The 22,781-nt window shown below is 42.1% G+C and overlaps 1 protein-coding gene across 4 annotated transcripts in view; it reads right to left on the reverse strand.

Moving 5' to 3' along the window:
- RBMS3 (RNA binding motif single stranded interacting protein 3) overlaps window positions 1-22,781 on the reverse strand; it is a 919,284-nt gene that overhangs the window by 459,985 nt on the left and 436,518 nt on the right. For 3 of the 4 annotated variants that reach the window (XM_031469805.2, XM_064496809.1, XM_010977816.3), the window contains one exon: window positions 13,744-13,916. In XM_031469805.2, the coding sequence (XP_031325665.2) occupies window positions 13,744-13,916 (173 nt within the window). The remainder of the gene's footprint in view (window positions 1-13,743; window positions 13,917-22,781) is intronic. The other variant, XM_031469816.2, reaches the window with a different exon arrangement.

Here is a 22,781-nt window from a genome sequence, read left to right on the forward strand (position 1 = left end):
AAAGGACGCAAAAATATACAATGGGGAAAAAACAATCTATTCAGTAAGTTGTGCTGGAAAAACTGGACAACAGAATATAACAGAATGAAATTAGAACGTTTTCTCACACCATATACAAACATAAACTCAAAATTGATTAAAGACCTAAATGTAAGACCAGAAACCATAAAATTCCTAAAGGAAATCACAGGCAGAACACTCTTTGACATAACTCATAGCAATATTTCTTTTGAATCTGCTTCCTCAGGCAAAGGAAACAAAAGCAAAAATAAACAAGTAAGACTTAAAAGTTTTTGCAAGCAAGGAAACCATCTACAAAATGAAAAGACAACCTACTGAATGGGAGGAAATAGCTACAAATGATATGTTTGATAAAAGGTTAACATCCAAACTATATAAACAGTTCATCAAATTCAGCATCAAAAACCAAACAACCCAATTAAAAAATGGGCAGAAGACCTGAATAGATATTTTTCAAGGAAGACATACAGATGGCCAACAGACACATAAAAAGATGCTCAACACTGCTAATCATCATGAAAATGCAAATCAAAACCACAATGAGATATCATCTCAGACTTGTCAGAACGGGTACTGTGAAAACACCACAGATAACAAATGTTTGTGGGGTGTGGAGAAAAGAGAGCTCTCATACACTGTTGGTAGGAATGTAAATTAGTATTTCCACTGTGGAAAGCAGTATGAAGGTTCTTCAAAAAACTAAAAGTAGAACTACCATATATCTAGCAATTCCACTCCTGGGTATATATCAGAAGAAAATGAAAACCCTCATTTGAAAAGGTACATGTACCCCAATGTTCATAACAACATTATTTATAATTGCTAAGATATGGAAGCAACCTAAGTGTCTATCAACAGATGACTATGATAAAGAAGATATGTCCCCACTGACACACACACCCATACACACCATCACACACACAATGGAATATTACTCAGCCAGAAAAAGGAATAAAATTTTGCCATTTTAAACATGGATGGACTTGGAGGGCATTATGCTAAGTGAGATAAGTCAGATAGAGACAGACAAATACTATATGTTATCACTTCTACATGGAATCTGAAAAATAAAACAAAGGAATGAACATAATAAAACAGAAACAGACTCACAGATGTAGAGAATAAATTAGTGGTTACCGTAGGGAGAGGGACAGAAGGAGGGGTAAGATATGGGCAAAATATTAAGAGTTACAAACTACTATGTATAAAATAAATAGGATACAGGATATATTGTACAGCACAAGGAAGATGGCCAATATTTTATAATAACTTTATATTGAGTATAATCTATAAAAATATTGAACCATTATGTTGTATGCTTGAAACTAATATAAATCAGCTATACTTTAACAAAAAAGGAATAAATTGTCTCCATAACTTATTCACAACCATATGATTAAAAAATGTATACAAATCACACTTCTGCCAATTTTCAGATTAAAAGGGGTCATTTTTAAAATGACAAATACACAGATATGCTTTTTTTTTTTCATCAATAGTCTGTAATATTGTGGCCTCAGAAGTCATGGGTTGCAAAGATCAATCTATAGAAAAATTCCAGAGCCAAAGATTTCCAGCAAATACCATTCTATGAGCCCAAATTACTTTGTATTAGCTATGGAATTAGCAGTCAGTTGGCACACTGATCTGCCTGACAGCTGAAACCTGAGAACTCAGGCCAGAATAAATGATTATTTCTTGTCTCAGGAGCAATATTGAGTGAGTTATCAAAGTATTGATCCTTATAATATGGATCCTTACATAAATGGGGCTCAGGTCATCCTAAGGCTTCCCTCCAAAAGTCTCTGAAAAGAACTGCATATTCAAAACTTTTCTTCTTTCATTCCAGTAGTACATCTTGGAACGTGGTGTCTAAGATAAAACCCTGCTTCCCGTGTTCCCCACTATAAACTCAAAGTCTACCCTGAAACGAGTTTTCAGATTAAATCTGATGAAATCATTTTTATATTACTGATGAATTCAGGCTGGATTCCATCAATATATATTTATCAGTCACCACTTAAAGACCAGGGATTGTACTAGGCACCGTGGGTACAAAAAAGAACAAAATAAATCTACTGTCTTCAAAAGCACACTTAGAGAAGGTGGGAGGGAAAAATGAAAAAGAGTTAAAGAGACATAGATCAGGGAAGAGAGAAAGAAAGACAGAACAACTAGAAGATCAGTGGGGGAAAAAAAAAGACTATTTAGGTATAGTCTGGGCAAGAAGGAGAGAGAGGCATTTCCACTTGGAAGGGTTGTTAAGTGATGTCGAGTGACAAGTGATGACACTGAAGAAAGGCCCATCAGATAGCTGTCAGCTTTTACCCCCTACAAAGACTACCCTGGTCAAGTTTGCCAATGACCTTGACCATCCCAAAGCCAAATGTCACTTCTCTACTTGTCTATTTTCTAACTCGTCAATAGTATTCAACACGCTCGGTCATTCTGCCTTCTTAGACACTTTATTTTCCCAGCTTCTGTAATATCCCACTCTCCTGCTCTCCTGGTTTCCTCTGTCTCACTGGTCCCTTTGTAAACTCCTTTCTTGGCTTCTCCTCCTCCCAGAATGTTGAGTGGTAGGACCACTTCTCTTTCTGCGCTATGTAGACATGCTATATAGAAATCGTGGTTAAGTGAGGGAACTCGAACCAGACTCCTTATCTGAGACCCTGGGCTTGCCAATTACCGGCTGTGTGTCCTCAGGAAAGTCACTTCTTTGTGTCACTGTCTTTTTTTACCTATAAAATGGGGGTCATCACAATGTAAATATGAACCAACACAGGTAATATGAAGTACTTACATGTGAAATACTTAGAATAATGCCCAACACATATTATGCCCTATATTATTATCTTATCAGTGCAGTGTGTTTAAGTGCTATTTATAATGCTTATGATGTGCAGTCTGTGTTTTTTACTGTAATCTCTGCTTTGAAAACTAGTCATATAATAGGCTATGAACAGGTATCTCATTTTAGATGTCTAACACGATCTCGAAAATAACAAAACAAAGAACACTTGAATTCTTTCCCCTCAAAACTGCTCCTTCCACAATCCTCCTCATTTTATTAAATGAGTCTATATCCAGATGCTAAAGCAGAAACCTGGGAGCTATCTCTAATTTCTCTTTCCTTCAACTCCTGCCATGCCCAATTCATCAGTAACTCCTCAAACCTATCTCCAAAATACATTCTGAATCCATCATATCCAAACTCCTCCACCACTATGATCGTAATCCGAGCCATCACCATCTCCTTCTGGACTTCCACCATAGCATCCTTGCTCATGTCCCTGATTCTTCTCTTATATGCCCTAAAATCCATTCTTTACAGAGAAGCCAATGTAACTTTTCTAAAAAAAATTAATAAGTTGGGGTAAAATCCAGTCTCCATTCTCTGGCTCATAGAACTCTACTGATTTGGCCCCGTACACCTTTTTTACTTCCTCTTGTACCATCTTCATCTCCCCTTATTCACCATTCTTTTGCAATTCTGACCTTCTTTATGTTACTCAAAAACACAAAGCTCATTTCCACCTCAGGGATTTTGTAAAAGCTCGCACACTCATGTGTAATGCTGTTCCTCTCGAATATCACAAGTCTGTTTCCTTCTTGAGATTGAAATCTCACATCAAAGAGGTTCCTCCATTCTTAGTAACCTCTCTGTCATTATTTAACAACCTCCTTTCCATGGTATTTCAACCCCCTTTTTTTTTTCACGGTCTATTCTGATGTTTTCTTCTTTATTCATTCATTCATGTATTCTCTCTCTCAAGCAGAATGCAAGTTTTATGCAGAAACTTACCAATTCTTAAGGTATCTGCAGTGCTTGGCACAGGGATGACATTCAATGAATACTTTGGAATTACTGAGTAAATAAACTATGGTGGTAGTAAGACAAAAGAGACCAGCAGTTGAAATCGCTTTACCATGGAAACTGTTTCTAGGTTGGGGAAAGGAGTGGTCCCAAGACAATTTTTTTGTATGACAGGATGGATGGTAGTGTCATTCCCAGAGAAAGAGAACACTGAAGCAAGAAGTCTAGGAATAACCCTTTTTGGACAATGGCTTTCATAGCTCTTGGGATACAGATTTGGAATTGTACCAAGATTCATGAGATACACATCCAGGACTGAAAGAAGTGTATCTCCAATGGGCTGGAGATACAACTTTAATAATCATCAGAACAGCTGAAGTTATTTAAGTAGGGGAGAGCAGAGAGTTTACGGAGTGAGAAGAGAGGAGGTCTAAACTCCGAAGATACCAAAATAATCAAGAGGCAGGTAGTGGAAGAGAAGCTGGAAGGCAAAAATCCTGGGAGGAGACCCAGGAAAGAGGAGCATGCCAAGCAAAGAGAAAGAAAGCTTCTAGAATAAAGGTGAGGTCAACAGGGTCCAGTAACAGAGTGATCGGATAAAATTAGTACTAAAGAGAGTCAGCTGTATTCAGCAATGAGCAGGTCACGGGGCACACTGAAAACCAAGATGCCATCTGAACTTGCCAGAGTCCTGCCCTTGAATTCCAAGTCCTGCAAAATTTCAGGCACTCAGCAAAATATCTGCCTAGAATTCTACCTCCCCCAGACCTCGAAGACTTTCCTTGGCACGTCCAGCTTTCTTGCGCTACCGCCAATAAGGCGACCTAAGTTAAGTGGTGCTTTCAATGGTTTCACTTTTGTGTCTTCTCTCTCTGTAGGAAATACAGGAAAATGTATCATCAGCTCTCAGCAATTTAAATCTGTATCTTTTCAAATGAGCACAGAAATTCAGCAGAATCTTCTTCATCCAAAGTAATGAAAACAATGATGAATTGAAGAGTCAATGAATCAGTGGGGCAGTGATTTCCAGGATGTCCCCAAAATGCTGGAAGATGCTGATTTATTTTTAAGATTCAGTAACTTACATTTAGCAAACTACAGGTCAGCAAGGATAAAGAGTAAATATGTATAGACGTTTAATAACATGAGTCAAAATGGGAAGAAATTCCTGCTTAATCATCAGTTAAATGCAAACATTATTAAAAATTGAAATGTTGAAGAAATGCTTGACTTATGAAAATTAGGTGAAGGAGAATATATTCTATACAGTACTTTTAGCTACATATTCCAGGGCTAGATTTTTCATGTGCCTAATCTAAAAAAAAAAAAAAAAACAAAAAAAAAACAAAAAAAACCCATTTTGTGATCAGAAAATCCAATCCATCCTCATATTATCTTAATAAAATTTATTTTTAAGTCTCCTGGTTAACTGACAGCAAACTGGTAGGTCTTACGAAACTTCTAGATTCTTAAAAAGCCAGAATCAGGAAGCTAAAACAGAGGGATTAACTTATGTTTTCTGATTAGCGTGGCATTATTCACTCCAGAGAGTCTCAAACTTTGCTACATATAGCATTGCCTCGGTGGGCTTTTAAACCCCAGTGTCTAAACTGACCCCATACTCGCTAAATTAGCACCCCAGGGGGTGAGATCCAGGTATCGGTATCTAAAAATTCTCACAGGCACTCATGGATTTGAGAGCCCATGACTTATTCTACCCTCCTCCTCATTAAATGAATGTTTTACTGGTGATGAACAAGGGCTTTGAAGTCAGAGCTGGGTCTGGAATCCTGGAGGCTGCATAAGCTTGGACAGGTCTCTTCATATTTTTGAGCTTCAGTTAACTCAACTATTATTCAGTAATTATTGTTCCCACTTTCTAGGGTTGTTTTAAGCCTTGAATAAGGTAATATAAAAACTCAGCAGAGTACAGGATATGTAATACACAATAAGTGTTAATCGATATAAGTATAAGGATGTATTATTGATAATTATTTACCGATAACAAACCAAACACTGTGTGTGGTTCACAATAGATACCTGGCAAATATAACCACAGCTAAACCTGAATTAATGGATGTGACAAAGTGTCAGATCTGCGCTGATTCAATGAATTCAGGCACCCAGCTTGGGCCTTAGAAGCACTCTCTCATTTAAATTACACAGAGGCAGGGTTCAAAGACCCTCAAATTCCCTTCCTGCTGAACACCTGCCACCACACAGATCGACGGCACCTCAAAGGCAGCTGCGTAATTTGAGTCTGACTCGCAGGAGAAAGCAGCTAATAAATTTCCTCAGGTTTTGTTAGGGGGGAACTTTTAAATCTTGACGGGGTAAGAAAGGACTCGAAAAACTTCCAGCAGCCTTGTTCTTCTTGACTCGGTTACTCGGCAGCATGCGATGCCTTGTTTTCCTTTAGTTGTATCTGTGAACAGTTTGACATATGACTGTGACAAGGTGACTTTTAAATTGATAAAAGGTTTGATGGTGTCAGTGCATTTGTCAAAACTGCCTGACAGCACGGATCACGGAATCTGCTCCCGGAGCCCTGCTGGCACTTCTGCTCCCGCGACTCCGTGTTCAGCGCACGCCTTCTGGAGACACCCAATGGGGTCAGGTGACCATCAGGGACACGTGCTGGGGCAGACTCTCAGCTCTTAAGCACAAATGCCCCTACTTTGTTCCCCTGGCTTTTCACCGTGGCAGTTCTCCATCTCTCTCTCTCTCTCTCTTTTTTTTTTTTAATTTTTCCTTATTGTACAGTCAAGTTACAATGTGTTAATTTCTGGTGCACAGCACAATGTCTCAGTCATGCATATACATACATATATTCGTTTTCATATTCTTTCTCATTAAAGGTTATCACAAGATACTGAATATAGTTCCCTGTGCTCTACGGAAGAGACTTGTTTGTTTGTTTTTAATCTAATTTTAAATGTTGAAGTGACACCTGCAGCTTCATTTTAGAGCAAGTGGCACTAGGGTATCAGAGCTTGAGCAAGGAGAATGTTTACCCAAAAAAATGAAGGGCAGGGCCAGTGACCTCCTGGGCTTCTGGTGATGATCGGAAATACGTGTGTCCCTACCCAAGGGTCCCTCCTTTTGCTCCGTTTGGCTTCAGGGGGCCTTGACAGCCGCACGTTCACTTTGTAACAGACCAGTGCACTCTGCGCCTGCACCAGGCTGGTATTAATTCCAGCTTAATCATGTGGAAGTAGGGGGCAATCGCTGGCCGGAGCTTTGTAAAAGCCTTGTATTAATCAAAATGTATGAGTTAGGAGAATGGTTAAATGAAAGATATTGTCGATGTAGAAAACATAAACACATGCATAATCTCACTTTCCGTTAGAAATTCTGTCCATTGTGTCAAATATGTGGCTTGATTTTTTTAAGAGCAAAGTCAATGTGTTTCAACAATATGTGTAGCATCATAGAACAGAAGTTACCAACTTCTCTGAGAAAGGAAAGGGAGCTTAAGATGTTGGTTACCAACGGGGAAAGGCAGGGAGGGATAAATTAGGGACTGGGGACTAGAAGACATACATTACTATATATAAAGCAGATCAACAACACGGACCTACTGGACAGCACAGGGAACTGTATTCAATTTCTTGTAGTAACATAATGGAAAAGAATCTGAAAGGAAGAAGTATGTATGTATGTATATGTACAACTGAACCACTTTGCTGTACACCTGAAACTAACGTTGTAAATCAACTACATTTCAGTAATTTTTTAATGTGAAAAATCGTTACACAACCAGCATTTTATTTGATCCCCCAAAGTTGCAATGCTGTCTTTTTATTAAGCCACACTCATCTTCCCTCACTTCCGCATTCTTCCCTGTGAGGTACGCCTCCGTGGCACGGAGCCCAAGTATTCCACCCGTAGCTTCCCACTGACCACCCAGCCCACGAATATCACTGTATAATCAACCGGATTTTCAGTTTTCACAGTATTTGTCTTAAATGCTTTAAACCCTGCAGCCGCTAAATATTTCATGGTACACTGATGACCTGTTTGTGAAAGGGTACGAGAAAGAAATTAACTAAAAATCCACTGACTTGAGTCCTATTCTGTGCTACTTTGCTGTTTCTTTTGGAGCTCATTCCGTTCACTATCTCTCAAGTCCTTGCTTTATAACAGAAAAATAAATGCATATGAAAAAAGGCATCTTTCACCACAAGTAATTGTTCCACCAGCACAAGTATTAAGTCTCACGTCCTCTTCTCTGACCATAAGTTATTTTTCTCCCAGCTCACTCTTTCTTCAGCTGCCCTACTCTGTTTCCTGTTCTGCTAGGGTCCTTTCTCCTCTGCAGTTGGAGTTATCTTTTTTTTTTTTAAATACATTTTTATTGAAGTACGGTCAGTTTCCAATGCTGTGTCAGTCTCCGGTGCACAGCACAGCACTTCAGTCACAGAGGAACACACATACATTCATAATCACTTTCTTCTTCTCCGTGGGTTACCGCAAGATGGAGTTACATTCTTGAAACAAAAATCTGACTATGTTACCTTCCTGCTATGGAGTTACATTCTTGAAACAAAAATCTGACTATGTTACCTTCCTGCTGGTGACAATTCAATGATTGCCTTCATTGTTCTTAGGGTAAAACAGAGCTCCTAACATGACATAGAAAGAGATCACCTTACCGCCTCCATGTCTCCATCTCCTGTTGCCGAACTCCCCACCCGCCTCTCTCTGCTATAACCACACGGACCTTTCCCCAGCCCCTTGGACCTGCCAGGGTCCTGCCAGCCTTTGGCTCTGCACCCATGAAGTTCCTTCTGCCTAGGACACCCTTCCCTTCCTTCCTCATTTACTTAAACCCCTTGCTCCTTCTGATCTTAGCTCAGAGGGTCCTTGGCTCATTGCCCTAACGAGGTCTAATCCCATGTTACACAGACTCTTAGTTCCATGCTCCCCTCTTTTCCTGCATTTACCAATGCAATTTTATATCAAATCATACGATTATTCCATTGATTTCCATTTTCCCTATTAGAACATAATCTATGCCAGAGCAAGACCTCTGTCAAAATTTACTCACCACTGCATCTTCAGCACACTCCCTGGCATACTAGCCTGGGTGCTCTGTGAGTCTTTCCTGATCGAGTACACAATAAAGCTCCTTGAGATTTCTCAAGGTAAAGACGCTGCAAGGTCTTTCTAGTATTTCCTACAAGACACACAGTGCAATGTATTCATCCAAAACAGAAGTAGAGCTGGAGAGCCTTTCCATAGAGTAAAATCATTCTTCATGTCTGTTCTTCTGTCTTCTTTTCTTTGATGTTACTTGTGATCCAAACATAAGAGCTTTTGTGATAAATACAAATGGAAACCCTTAATAAGAATTTGCTTTCAGATTACACATTGGGAAATAATGCAATTTCTGGTCTCTAATATCATTTTCTTGCTGCCCATTAGTATTAACATGGATATTGTATTTTAATGCCAGATAACTGGATATATCTATGTCTTTTTTATATATCTCTGTTTTCGATTATTCTATTACTATGGATATTAGCAAAGAGTGCATTTCCTATAATATAAGGAAATAGTAACTGTAAAAGTTCTTAATAATTTCATAGAAATATCAATGGAAAATTGATCCTGATGGCAAGTACATTTAAATCTACAAATATTACCTGTTTTGTAGGTAAAATTATTCTAAAGTGTTGGATGAATAGTAGGAATGCAAAGTGACTTGAATCTTTAGAAGACCCCTAATGTAAGACAGCAGTGAGCACCCCAAGAGCCCCAACCGCAAGGGGGAAGCCAGGATTTTACCAACGGCCTATAATGGCCTCTAACAAAGGCATCCCCAACCGCCAGGTCATATGCGTGTAGCTGAACCAGTTCAGGTAGTGCCCCTGCCAACACTGCCAAAGAAGGATGGCGAAAGATGTAAAAAGGTGGCCCAGAGTAGGTGAGACAGGAGGCAAGGGGAAAGGGCACAGCCATTAAAGGAATGACACAGCCACTGAAGATTCAACTCCCAGTAGACTTTGAGGCCCAAGATGGCGGCAGAGTTGACTTCCAGTAGACCTTGAGCTTCATTACCCGCTGACTGTAAAATGTTAGCATGGTGAATGGCACTCCCACAGGTGCCATGACAGTTCTGAGGCTGACCATACAAGGTCAAAAAGTGGGTGGTGGCCCAGTTCCTAGGACTCCCAGCCCCTCTCCCCAAAGTAGCTGGAATCATCCTCCCACTTGTTAGCATATGAAGGTACTGAGCCCATAAAAAGCAACAATCCCCATGCCTCGTGGCCACTCTCTCTGCTGAGAGGGCCTGCACTCCGTCTACAGAGTGTGCACCCACTTTGACTTTAAACTAAACACCCACCCCCACGCCTCGTGGCCTCTCTGGCCTTCTGAGATGGCCCGCGCTCTATGGAGTGTGCATCTCTCTGAATAAACCTACTTTCACTCAACTATGTCTCACTCTTCAATTCTTTCCTGCGTGAAGCCAAGGACCCTCACTTGGTGGGATGCATCCCAGGGACTCGACTGAGACCTGGGACATGACCATCCTCGTGTGCCCCATTTTCCTCTGTCCTAGGTTTTATTGCCAATTACTGAGGGCCTCCATGAAATAGCAGAATTTTAAAGTGAAAAACAATAAAATATCACCAGGTACAAACTCATTATCTTGTACATGGGGGAAACCAAAGCTGAGAGGAGACAAGCCACTCGTCTAGGGCCACACACCCAGTCGTTGGCACAACCAGGAGTGAAACCCAGAGCTCTCAGAGCACAGAAATCCCCTCTACATTGTGCTGCCCAGCCACATCAGTTCTCTAAGATTCTTCGGGAAACCAGATCTAAGCAATGAACCCCAGGTCCAGACCACCTCGGTAACTGAAGAACCCACAGACATTTTTACAATAACGCTAGCATGGTCCAGATCTCATTACCAGCAAAAATGAGTATGAACAAATCATCAAACCCTCTGATCCCTTAGCATTCTTTAAATTTCTCAAATGCACAAAAGAAACATTAACAGAACTTTTCTTTTTCCTCAAAAATAATATTCTTGTGTCACCAAACCTCTTCCTTGAGTTAAAGATGCCAAAACTTGTAGCATTTTCCATTTATAAATTGCTGGCAATATTCTCTGCAGAAACAGACATCGACACCGAAATTCATAGTATAATACTACACCAGCGGTGTGTTCATAAACCAGCTCTCAAAAAAAAGGTATAGGAATTTTAAAAGCCTGCGTTTCTAGGGCTTGCTGATTCCTGTGATAAAAATACTCCCACCACGGCCGATTTCAACATACTGAGTCTATAACAAATCAGTCGCAGAATCCCTGAATATTTAACATTTGGCTCTGGTGCACCTGTCAGAGGCCAGCTGTGGCACAACGCTGGTGCTGCAGGGAAGCCTAGAAATCATCAACTTCCACTCACTCTATTTTGAGAGGAGACTGATGCTCAAAGACAGTAAATGGGTTGCCACAAGATCACACACCGGCTGGGTAGGTTTTAAAACACAGGATTCCACCTCAAGTACCTTCCCATAGTAAGTGAAGCTTTCTGCCTTAGAAATAGTCAGCGGTCTTTATATTATTGTAGAGATGAAAAATGTTGCCAGCCATATCAGTAAACCTAGGATGTTACCACCATCAAGCCAGCAGCCACTGCAGCCACCCCCAGTGGTGCCCCCTGCGGGCACTCAGGATGGGAAAGAACAGGACACTGGCCCTGGATCGTTAAGGTGCACATCGAAGGAATGATGTCAATAAGCCCAGACTCTAGCATCTTCCCATACAGAGAAGAGTGCTACATCCATTAACTTGAGATGTCTGGTTTTCTTTAATGAACGAGAATCTTTCGATGTTCAGACTAACTGGATTTTGTTGCAAAACCCCATATAGCCTGGCTCCTCCCTTACCTCTTCGGAGCAGTCCCTCAGCGCTCTCTGAGAGGCTGCCTCCTGGGCTTAAGTCCTCAGCAAGTCCACTGAATAAATCATAATTCTCAGCTTTTAGATTTTGCTTGTATTTTGTTTAGTCAACAAAGAAGTGCTTCTTAAAAAGCCAGCATTATCATGACAACACCAGGGAGACAATTGAAATTCATATTCTCAGGCTCCACTAGCCTGAGATCTAGCAAATTACAGTCTCTTGGGCCCAGATGTCTGTGTTTCAACAAGCTCTCTGTGTAATAGAGCAGTGGGGAATAATTTTTCCTTAATACCCACCAATTTTTTTTATGAATAAGATTCATATACAAATCAAAGATAATAGCTAGCATTCCTTTTCACATCAATATCCATTACAGGAGATCCTTCATCGGAAGCTTCTAACATTAAGTCTGACATCTTTCACATTTTCAAGAGGGAGGATGGAGCTCAGTGGCAGAGCATGTGCTTAGCATGCATGAAGTCCTGGGTTCAATCCCCAGCACCTCCATTAAACAAATAAGCAAATAAACAAACCTAACTCCCTCCTTCCCAAAAACAAAACAAAAAAAATACACATTTTCAAAGATTTTCCTTTTCACAATAGTTTAGACTTCTCTAAGTAGCAATAAGTTTAAAAAAAAAAGTTTGAGTGATTTACCTTCCAATTCTCAACTTCAGTACTTTATAGACCAAAAACTAACATATTCGTGTATCTTAGCCCTGGCACCTTTCCTTCTTTTTCTTTTTAAACTGCTTTAAAATAAATAAATAGTTATTTTTCAATGTTCTGTCTTACTTCTTCCACAAATCAAGGCAGTCAAGAAGCAGCAGGGAGTCCCTGCTCTAATCTACATTTCGCCTTGTCACATGATTATATAGTTATGTGTTTATGTTTGGGTTTATTTGCCACTTCCTGTTGTTTTGATGTTTGTTCCCAATCTTAAAAGCCAGAACAAAGGCAAATAAATACTATCTGTCTTCTTTTCCTCTTCCAATATTTCAGAGGTTGGAAATTTTACAAAATAAATATCCTCTTAACCTTCTTGTAAAAGCATTGCCAAAGAGAAAAAAGAAAAATTGAGTAACAGATTTCCCCCCTACAATGAAAATTACCCAGCTCAGGCCTGATCAAATGACAAACAGCTGTAGTGACATTACTTTGAAAATCAGACAGCAATCTAAAAAGACAGGTCTAGGATTCTCAATTTGGTATCAAGTTAATTTTGTTTGGAGGGTGAACTTAAATATGTTTAATTTATGTGCCCAGAAATAAGAGAGTTAGTAACATAAGTGCTGGATTAATAATTAGATAATAATTAGAGATTAGTGAAAACGTTTTGGAAGGGTGTTTAATCACTGCCAGTATTTCCTAGGAAATAAAAAACTCCTTGGTGAATGTGGTTCTTGGCCTTAGTGGGAACAGCTTCACTGGACTTGGAGGTAGATGTTTTCCAGGAAGCTAAAGGACCAGCCTTGTAATTTTCCAATTACTTGGTCCTGGCTGAACTTACATTTTCCAAGCAAGAACTGACCCAGAAAGGCTTTGCAACCCAGCAGGTGACCATCCTGAAATCTACCACTTCTGAGTTCTTGAGATTCCCTGCACTAAGACCTCTCCAAAAAAAAAAAAAAAAAGCTGTTTCTTACATGAGATTCATCCCTGACTCTACCAGCCACAGGGCGTGTGAGAACCCACCAGCCACAAGGTGTGAGAACTCAGCTCAGCGGTTGCTCGTCATCTTCCCGGTCAATACATGCATATCGGCCAGCACCCCCACGCCTCTCTGCTCAAGAACCTCCACTTTCAAAACAAAAGGCAAAAGAACTCCATTCTCAAAAGCAAGCTGGGCTCGGATCGCACATTCAAGTCCCGTTTGCGCAGCGCAGTCGGCCTCAGCGGGGAGACCGGGCGCAGAACCACGCCGCACGTGGACCGAGCCCCCGCGGGCGAGGATGCGTGCGGAAGCGGCGCAGAGCGCGGGGGCACTTACGGTTGGCACAGCTTGATAAGGTCCTGGTCAGTGGTGCCTGGCGGGAGGCCTCGAATGTACAGGTTGGTTTTACTCAACTGCTCCCCGCTGCTGTGGCTGCTGCTGTGGTTGCTGCTGCTGTTTGTGCTGGGGCTGGGAGGAGCCATGGGGTGGGGAGCTGGTGCATAGGACTGCTGGAAACAGAAAAGGCTGTTACTGGAAAAACAAAGCCAGCACCTGCTCGCAGGCCAGCAGAGCGACTCGAAAGCAATGCGAGCTTCTCGGCCTCTCCAATCCACACACGCACACACGTGCCCGGGTCTGCCCTGTGGTCCTTCTGACGACATCGCTCCCTCTTTCCCCCGCTCTGGCCCTGCATTTGGATGGGCACAGCGCAGCTGCCTCCTGCGGGCACCGAAGCTCTGCCGGCCCGGCTCACCTCTGAGAGCCAGCATCTCTAGTGCGCCTCTGGTCCGTCTCCCTCCTCTCCTCCCAAGAAACATCCTCCTACCGCTTTCCTCACCGCTCCTCTCCAGCACGATCCCTCTACAGCGATGCTGTGAAGCCATCTTAGCTCTTTCTCCCATCCCCAAATCTGCTCCATCCGGGTCACTGCCGCTTGTTTGTAAACTGAGCCACCGTTTTCTCCTGACAGTGAAGATCCCCTTTGAATTACTCGAACCCAGGGTCTCAGCCAGGGCCCTAGTGAGCAATTGGACAGGATCATTCTTTGCTGCAGGGCTGTTCCCTGCCTTGTAGGATGGTGGCAGCATCCCTGGCCTGTGCCCACCAGATTCCAGTAGCACCCATCCCCCAGTTGCGGAAACCAAAAACACGTCCACAACCTGCCAAGTGTCCCCTGGGGCAGGAGAAGTCCCTCAGTAGAGAATCATTGGTCTAACCCATCACACTACTTTACGACAAGATAGAAATGGTAAGATGCACCCCTCTCCAAACAACTTGGAGGAATATACAGTGTGGGGATCTTTATAATTACACATGCAAAATTAGCAGATACATCACTCAATAATGTTTCTTTCTTTTTCATGCAAGCATATCTTCAAAAGTCCTAGAATTACATCGATTGTCAGGGTTTGAGTCCCCGAAGTGTCTGTTATTGGCTGTGTAACCTTTGGATGGTGTCTTGGCCTCCCTGAGATGCAGCATTCTCATGAATGTGAGGACGGTCAGGTTAGCACTCTCCTACGTCATAGAATGTTTGGGAAAACTCCATGAGCTAATGCCAGCAAAATGGTTCCTGGACATCCGTAAGTGCACAGCAAGTGTTTGCAATAACAAAAGTTCAAGAATAATAATGATGATGACGTTTGTGATTCCTATCTGTCCTGCCAGAGATATCAGTCTTTAAATCTACCCCAGATTTCTCCAACTGTGATCTAGAATGTTCTCTAAACACACAATGCATACATTGATTGTGATTCCAGTGGCAACACTTTTGGTTGAGTTCTAATCTGAAGATTCATTAGCTGTTCTATCAGGGGCAAGAGGTGAGCACTTATCAAACAGCAAATGGGTGGTTATTAATACTTAGGCCACATCCTATACAATAAAAATTGAGTGCTCACACCACATAGTCCATAGGGACAGGAGGCAGTATGTAGCCTTTTCCTTGCTACAATAATCTGTTTTGCACCTACTGGGATTTCAGATTTGCCCCAGTCCGTATTTCCTACTGGCTCAAAGATAAGGGGTCTGCGACGCAGAATGTAAAAATCTAACTCATTACACCTGGCCTCTCATCGCCCAATTCCCCACACAGCCACCCATCACAACTGAGCCAGGAAGGAGGCGGCAGGGCACGGCCATTCAAGAGATGACCCAGCAGTTAACACCAAGATGGCAGAAGATGCAACTCCCAGGAGACCTTGAGCTTCATTATACACTCACTGTATATGTTAACATGGTGAATGACACTCCCACAGGCACCATGACAGTTCCGAGGCTGACCACCATCAAAAGGTGGGCGGTGGCCCACCTCCTGGGAATCCCCGCCCCTTCTCCCAAGTAGCTGGAACAATCCTCCCACTTGTTAGCATACAGAGTTGCTGAGCCCACAAAAACTAGCAGCACTGCACCCCTCCTCCAGAGACGACCCACACTGTCTATGGAGCATGTACCTCCCTGAATGAACTCGCTTCCACCCTACTATGGCTAGTCCTTGAATTCTGTACTGCATAAAGCCAGGGACCCTCCCTTGACTTGCCCAAGACCTGGGACACAGCCATCCTCCTGCACCCCATTATCCTGTATCCCAGTGACCCCAAAACCCATTCTTTCCGTCTGTCATTCCTCCAGCCTCCATGCTAGGAACCTTGGTGTTGGCTTCATCAGCCCCCTAATCTGAAATCTCAAACTACAGTCAGCCACCAAAATCCCAGAGTGGTTTCCAGAGTCATCCTTTCCTCCAAATTCCCCTGATGCCCGAGGCAGGATCTGAGCCAGCCTCATGTGCACAGGGCCTCAGGCTCCCTATCCGGACTCCTTCCTCCTCTGTCCTCCTCTTAGCGACCAGAGGGGCGTAGGGGATGGGAAACATAAGACAGAGCCATCAGACACAGACACAAACTGGCTGAGTTTGCGGGCAGTTTAAGGTGAGCGAGCAGATGTGATGTGATCAAAACCCAGAGCCTCCAACTCCCTTTAAAAAAAAAATGAACGTTTTTCTCAACCAAAGCTTTAGTATGATTTAATCTATCACCAACATTTTTAATGTAGGGTTTTTAAGATGCATTCCACTGGAGAATACTTTCTTGTTCTTGATACTTGAATCGAGTAACAAACATTCATTGCCGTCTGGAATTTAATATCTGCAGAAAGTGGAATAAAGTTTCTTGGCTGACATTACAAAACAAATTCCTTCTTGACCTAAGAATTCTGTTTCACTCCTCGGACACCCCAGAATGCTTAAGTTCTACGTCTTTACAAGTCCCACACATAGTAGGTGTTGTACGCAGCCCTGCTGAAGCAGCCTCCCGATCTGAGTATCTCACAACAGGACAGATAGGCTTTATCTCTGACTTCCTGTATGTGCTTTATGCTTTTCAATCTCCCAGGGCTTTGAAAAAAGCTGTTTCTTACCACCTTCACCTCCCCTTTCTCCAAATTCTTTGAATTCCGTTCCGTACTCAGGCTTCTTTCAAAATGAGGTTTTGTTTAAAGCAGTTTTTCCCATTGCATAGCCTTTCAAACCACTGAGGAGCCAGAGAAAAGTCTCCAGGTTTATATATCGCAGATCGGCTGGACCAGTTCAGACCGAGAGAGCCCTTGATGGATCAAATAAGAAACCACCAACTGCAAGATGATCAATATGTGTTCACTTTATTCTTTTCTCGCCCCAGGGATCTTTGCCTGCATGTCTGTAACAGGACACCATTTAGTAAGTTGCACGGTGCCTAAAACAATACACGTACCCTCCAAAGGGCCCCTCGATGTATTCACTGAGAAAAATTAAACAAAACAGTCAAAAGCATCACCAGAGCAGGGATGAGGATAGGGACTTTGTATGCAGGGACCTGAGGAATATTAATTTAAAAATAGGAGTGGAAGCACCATATTGTTGTAGAGAAAGGACGTATTTCAAAAGCCCCTTGAAAAATAGATACAATCGAAGGTGGTTTTCTCTGTCATATTCTTGTTTGGGAGTTCCAGAAATTCTACTGAAAGATGTAGACTTTCTTCCGTGTTACTGAACCAATCACTGCGCAGGTTGTAAGACCCAGGGCCAACACTCTTGCTAATCCTCAATATTTTCATTTATCTGTGGAGGATACAATGAATGATTCAGGTAGCAGTCCACACTGTAAATCATTCTTTTGTTGCAGGAATTATAAATTCCTTCCTCTCCACCCATTTTCAAAACACACAACCTTTAATTAACAAAATGTTGCCAAAAGGTTCCCAGAATGTCTGACAAACACGTAGGCTTAAATGCATTAATTTGTGAAAAGCTAAAGCGATTTAGTATGCTTTTGCTGCCAAAGACAAATGACCGAACTACAGCATCTTAAAAAAAAAAAAGTAGCATGTCAATAACCTTTAGGGGTTAATAAGTTACAGCAGCCACTTCCCTGATTAAAAGTGGCTCTGATTTCTTCCTCAATTCTTTGTTTTTAGATGGATTTGCTATTTTATCATTGATTGACTTTTAAATCATTTTGAGGCACTGGGAAAGACATTGTAAAATATTAGTTAAAAAAACACTACTTCCTTCAGATAAAATTGGCTTTGCTATATTGGGCAAAGTCACAGTTTATAAATCCTATTTAGGAGTAGTGAGGACTTACAGTCTGGGAATACAGAAGTCTGCAACGCTGGGCTGTAACAGGGTGAGGCGTTGCTGTGAATTTGCAGTGTCAGCTTCTTAGAAGCAGTAGGAACAGCAGATTTTCAGAAGAAGGGCTTCGGGTGACACTGGATGGGAGGAGGGGGAAAGAGGATTCTCTTGAAGCTGCATATGCTTGGCAAGGACGCAGGTTTTTCTTAGATGTTTATGGTGGCATTGCTGGGAGGGTCTGTTTAGGATTATGACATGGGGGCTAAAGCCCTCTGCACCACATGTCCTGGCTGCTTACTCAGCGAGTCCGTACCCATGTCCTCTTTAAGAAATTAACTAAAAGGACTTAACGCCCGTTTTGGAAGATGGTATTCTTAAAATAAAGAGTCTGATAATTAGAGGTAACATATACCGGGCGCTTGCTAAGCATGTTACTTGTTATCTTCAGCAATTTCTTGTCAGTATACAAATGAGAAAACGGAGGCACAGAAAGGGCAAATGACCTTCTCAAGGTCACACAGCTGGAGCCCCGATTTGAACCGAGGGAGTCCAACTCCAGAAACCACACGGTCCCCCACCACAGCGCATACAGAATTTCACCTGTTTGTGCTGTGGGGACCAGGAAACACAAACGGCTTCCTTGCAGGGAACTCTGGAGGGTGACTCCCTGCAAGGATCCCTGGTGCGTCCAAGTATAAACACGAAGGAAAAGGATGCTGACGTTAAACAGCACAGAGTCACAAGCAAGGTTAACGAGCCCTTTCCCTCTGTCAGAATGTAAATGCAGTCCATCTTCAATTTAATTTCAAAGGGGAAGTGACCATCAGAAGCAAGCGAGTTATGAGTTTTTCAAATAATGTCAAACAAGTGGGTTCATTTGTCAAGATTCATGGTTTGTTATTTAACAACAGGAAAATGAACTGGCTTGTAGACGATCCTCAACAGCTGATTCAGTTAGTGTGCTCTGTTAATATGCCTTATTTTTCAAGTTTGAAAAGTCAATCAACCGGGTCCTCCTACATTCTTGTAAAATGTGTGGTTTGGAGGCGGGTCCATTGCGTTTTTAACCCCTGTGTTTTGCAGATAAATTGGAGAGGGATGTGAGTTGTGTTTTTGTGTTTCCTGTTGGTTTGTTTTAACAGAAAGCATTTGGCACACCAGAGAAATGGTCACCCATCAACAGAGTAAAACAAATCATTAAAATCACCTTTTATACAATGTCAAACTCCACTGGATGAACACCTGTCTGAAGGCAGCATTGCAATACACATACATTAGCCAGGTCATCTTAAGCCAGTTTTTTTTTTTAAACCGAGTTTAAACCATCTCTGCATTACGGACACTTTGGATAGGACAGTTCTTTGTTGCAAGAGGCTATCTTGTGCATTGCAGGGCATTTCACAGCACCTCTGTCTTCTACCACTAGACGCCGTCTGTACTACCCTCCCCCTAAGCTGTGGTAACCAAAGATGCCCCCAGATATTGACAAATGTGCCCCAGGTCTGTGAAATCCCCCCCAGTTGAGAACCAGTGATTTAGGCAAATCCATCCCCTCTCCTTGAAAGGTCAATATAGTCCCTGACACGGATTAACGACAAGAATTCAGTGGCCTCAAACTATTCATTGAGAAACCCCACGACCTAACCTAACCAAAGCTCAACTGCTTACCCCGGAGTATATACAGCGCTCACTTCCCAAGCGCCTCCCCCCTCTGTGACTAAGAGGCCGGTGTGCCACATTTCATTTGCAGCAGACGAGCTCTGAAACATACCGCTCCCTCGGACTGAAACCATAACTCTTTGACAAAGAGAATTTTAAATATTTTTTGCATGCAATTCCCCTTGGCTGGGAAGCACAGGGTCTCAATGCCAAGCTGCAGGCGATCGTCTTTCCGGCTTCTGGTTGCTGGCAGGATGCTGGAGCAGTTGGTCTGGCGGTTTGAGGTAGCCTTGGACTCCATCACACAGCCGTCTGCTCTGCTGATGGTCCTTCCAATTTGTTTTTATTCATCTCCAGAGCAAGAGAATTTGTACTCTTTTATCCACTCAAGGGTAAAGCCCTGGATGAAGTCTCCCAGGGGAATGATATGTCAACTCTTTTACTTTCCAAAAATGAATACAAACCACATTCCTGTCTTCAATCATACATTATTTGGCGGGCGCGTACACATGCAAACCCTTACACCGTGGATGCTGGTGCGTGCTGCGGGCTTCTGGATTCCCCTCCCAGGCGGGGTAATTCCCACGTGGCCTCCTTTTCCCAGACCTCTCCTCTGGCATCAGCACGACCTGAGACAGTGGACGTGGCCAGACCTCTGGCCATCCCTGCTGTGTCTCTAACAGCCTCAGATGAGGGGGAATGAAAATAATGTCCACGCACGCAATAACGAATGCAGCTAAACTAGTATCTAAGGCAAGCCGTGCGATTTTAGCCAGAGTTGCACCGACCACGTGATACTGGCTTTGCAGTTTTGCGCTACCTGACTGCCTCTCCATGACAGAGGGGGTGGCTGTAGAAAACAACTGTTTCAAAGATGCCTTTTAGAAGAGTTGGGTGAGAACCTGCCCCATCTCTCTTTTCTTACCCATGGCTCAGACGTGGAAATGAGCACAAAAGGGCAAAATTCCTCCCAAAAGGCTGTGATTTGCGCATTCTGTCAACTGGCCGGTGTCAACTGTCAACCACGGTAACAAGGAGCCCCGGGTCCACGGCTGAGAATCCCCGCCACTACTAACTGGGCACTTAGGCTCCAGTCATGAGAAAAAGGCAGATTATGATTATCTTACCTCAAAGGACAGTTAGGACGCCTTAATATACAAATTACCTACAAAATACGTTGCATGGTGCTTGGCACAGAGTTGATACTAGATATTTTTGTTGTTGTTTATCATTTGCATCCTCATCGTGAGTCAGATCCTTAAAATGAACACTGATTGCTCAGTCCTCCATGGAGGAATTTACCTTTAAGGGGGACTTCCAACTGCCAATCATTTTTCTTTTTAAAGCACGGTAGCCACTATTCTTAAGATGAAACTCATTAGAACCGGGGTTTGCCAGTTTTATCAACAACCAAAAAGCACTAAGCAGTGATGAAACAATCATAGTCAGTGGGATGGGTAATTAATTTCAAGGTATTTACAAATCACTGCTGAGGTTTTATTAAAATTCTGCTAGGATGAGCCCCACTTTTGCTCTAAATATTAGTTTTTGAAAACCTCAGCAGATTACCTATGCACACATCACTGTGCTATTTACAAAGAGGTTTAATCTAAAGTCATTGAACTCCATTCAGAGGTTTAGATATTAAATGACATTTCAAAATTCACAGTACTTGGGAACACAAGTAGTTATTGTTCATTTCAAGCACATAAAAACCAGTTCTGTAAATAAATGGACAGGCTAGGGAAGGGTAGCTACTATAAATGATGATAGCAGCCTTTTATAAAGATAACTCAATTTTCCAAATGCCAATGCCATCTGGTCTTTGCCCCAACCCCTCTTTAAATCTGGCCAGCTCTTGATCTTTTTAAGGAAACATAAACAAAATTAAGACACACTTCAAACTTTGAATTTTACAGTATTGGTTTAAAAAGTCAAGTCTACGCTTTGAAAATAACCCAAACAGCTCATGATTCCAATATTGATAATGACTGGGTTCCTCTTGCAAAAATTGAGCCATGACTGGTTCCCCATGCGGAGATTACAATGTCTGCTACACTCTGACAGTAATTGTTAGGATTTCCCAGAAATTCCAAGACTGACTAATGCTTGTATGGTACCTGTGTGCTGTTTGTCTGGGGAATACTTTGGAGATAAACTCCAGCGTCTGCTTTCGTGATGGGCTAGAATCACTGGGAAAAGAGCGAAAACCCAAAACAGGTCACCGTCAGCTGTTGATTCCCAGTAGTCAGCACCTCAGTTTAGAATGCAATCACGGTGGGGAGGGCATAGCACAGTGGTAGAGCGCATGCTTAGCATGCATGAGGTCCTGGGTTCAATCCCCAGTACCTCCTCTTAAAATAAGTAAATAAATAAACCTAATTACCCACCCCCCCAAAAAAAAGACCCAGAATGTAATCAGAGGTAAAGAGGAGGAAAAGAATTTGTGAAGAGGAAAACAATTACAGTTGAGACACATTCTTGCACCTTAGATGTTTACTTAAATTTTGAGTTTAGTTTTTTCCCCCCATAATCTCTAATTTTGACTCTTTCCTAATTTTTTTTAGACTAGTCTGTGTTTCACAATCCAATAGACTCGGTTTCCCTAAAATCACAATTAATAATATTGCCAACAATTAATTCCCCCAGCTTTTTCACATGTGCCGCCCTAAACAGAATGGAGCTTAAAGAACACCGCCATGAGATATGTCAACTTTCTTGCAACTAAATGAACACTTTCAAAGTTTTCTCTTTCAGTCATGAAAACAGATAGAACGAGCCACTTCCCACTGATTGACTAATTTTCATATTAACCAATCCTCTTACTGATTTGGTTGCCGACAGCTAATCAAAACAAAGCATTTTGTTTCAAACCACGTATAACAAAAACTTCCATTGACGACAGAAGGCCAATCAGAACATCACTTGGCATCAGGCTTTTTTGACACACCAAGTCACTTTGCCCAATGAAATCAGAATTTAGGTTTTCTGCAAATAAAAAATCTACGATAGCTGAGGCGCCATGTAATAATAGCATAAATACTATGTACAATCACACCGAATTTTTTTAATCCAGGCTTTCATCCCACCTTCCTAATGTCCCTCC

Source organism: Camelus dromedarius, chromosome 17 (genome assembly GCF_036321535.1).
Source record: "Camelus dromedarius isolate mCamDro1 chromosome 17, mCamDro1.pat, whole genome shotgun sequence".
Lineage (NCBI taxonomy): Eukaryota > Metazoa > Chordata > Mammalia > Artiodactyla > Camelidae > Camelus > Camelus dromedarius.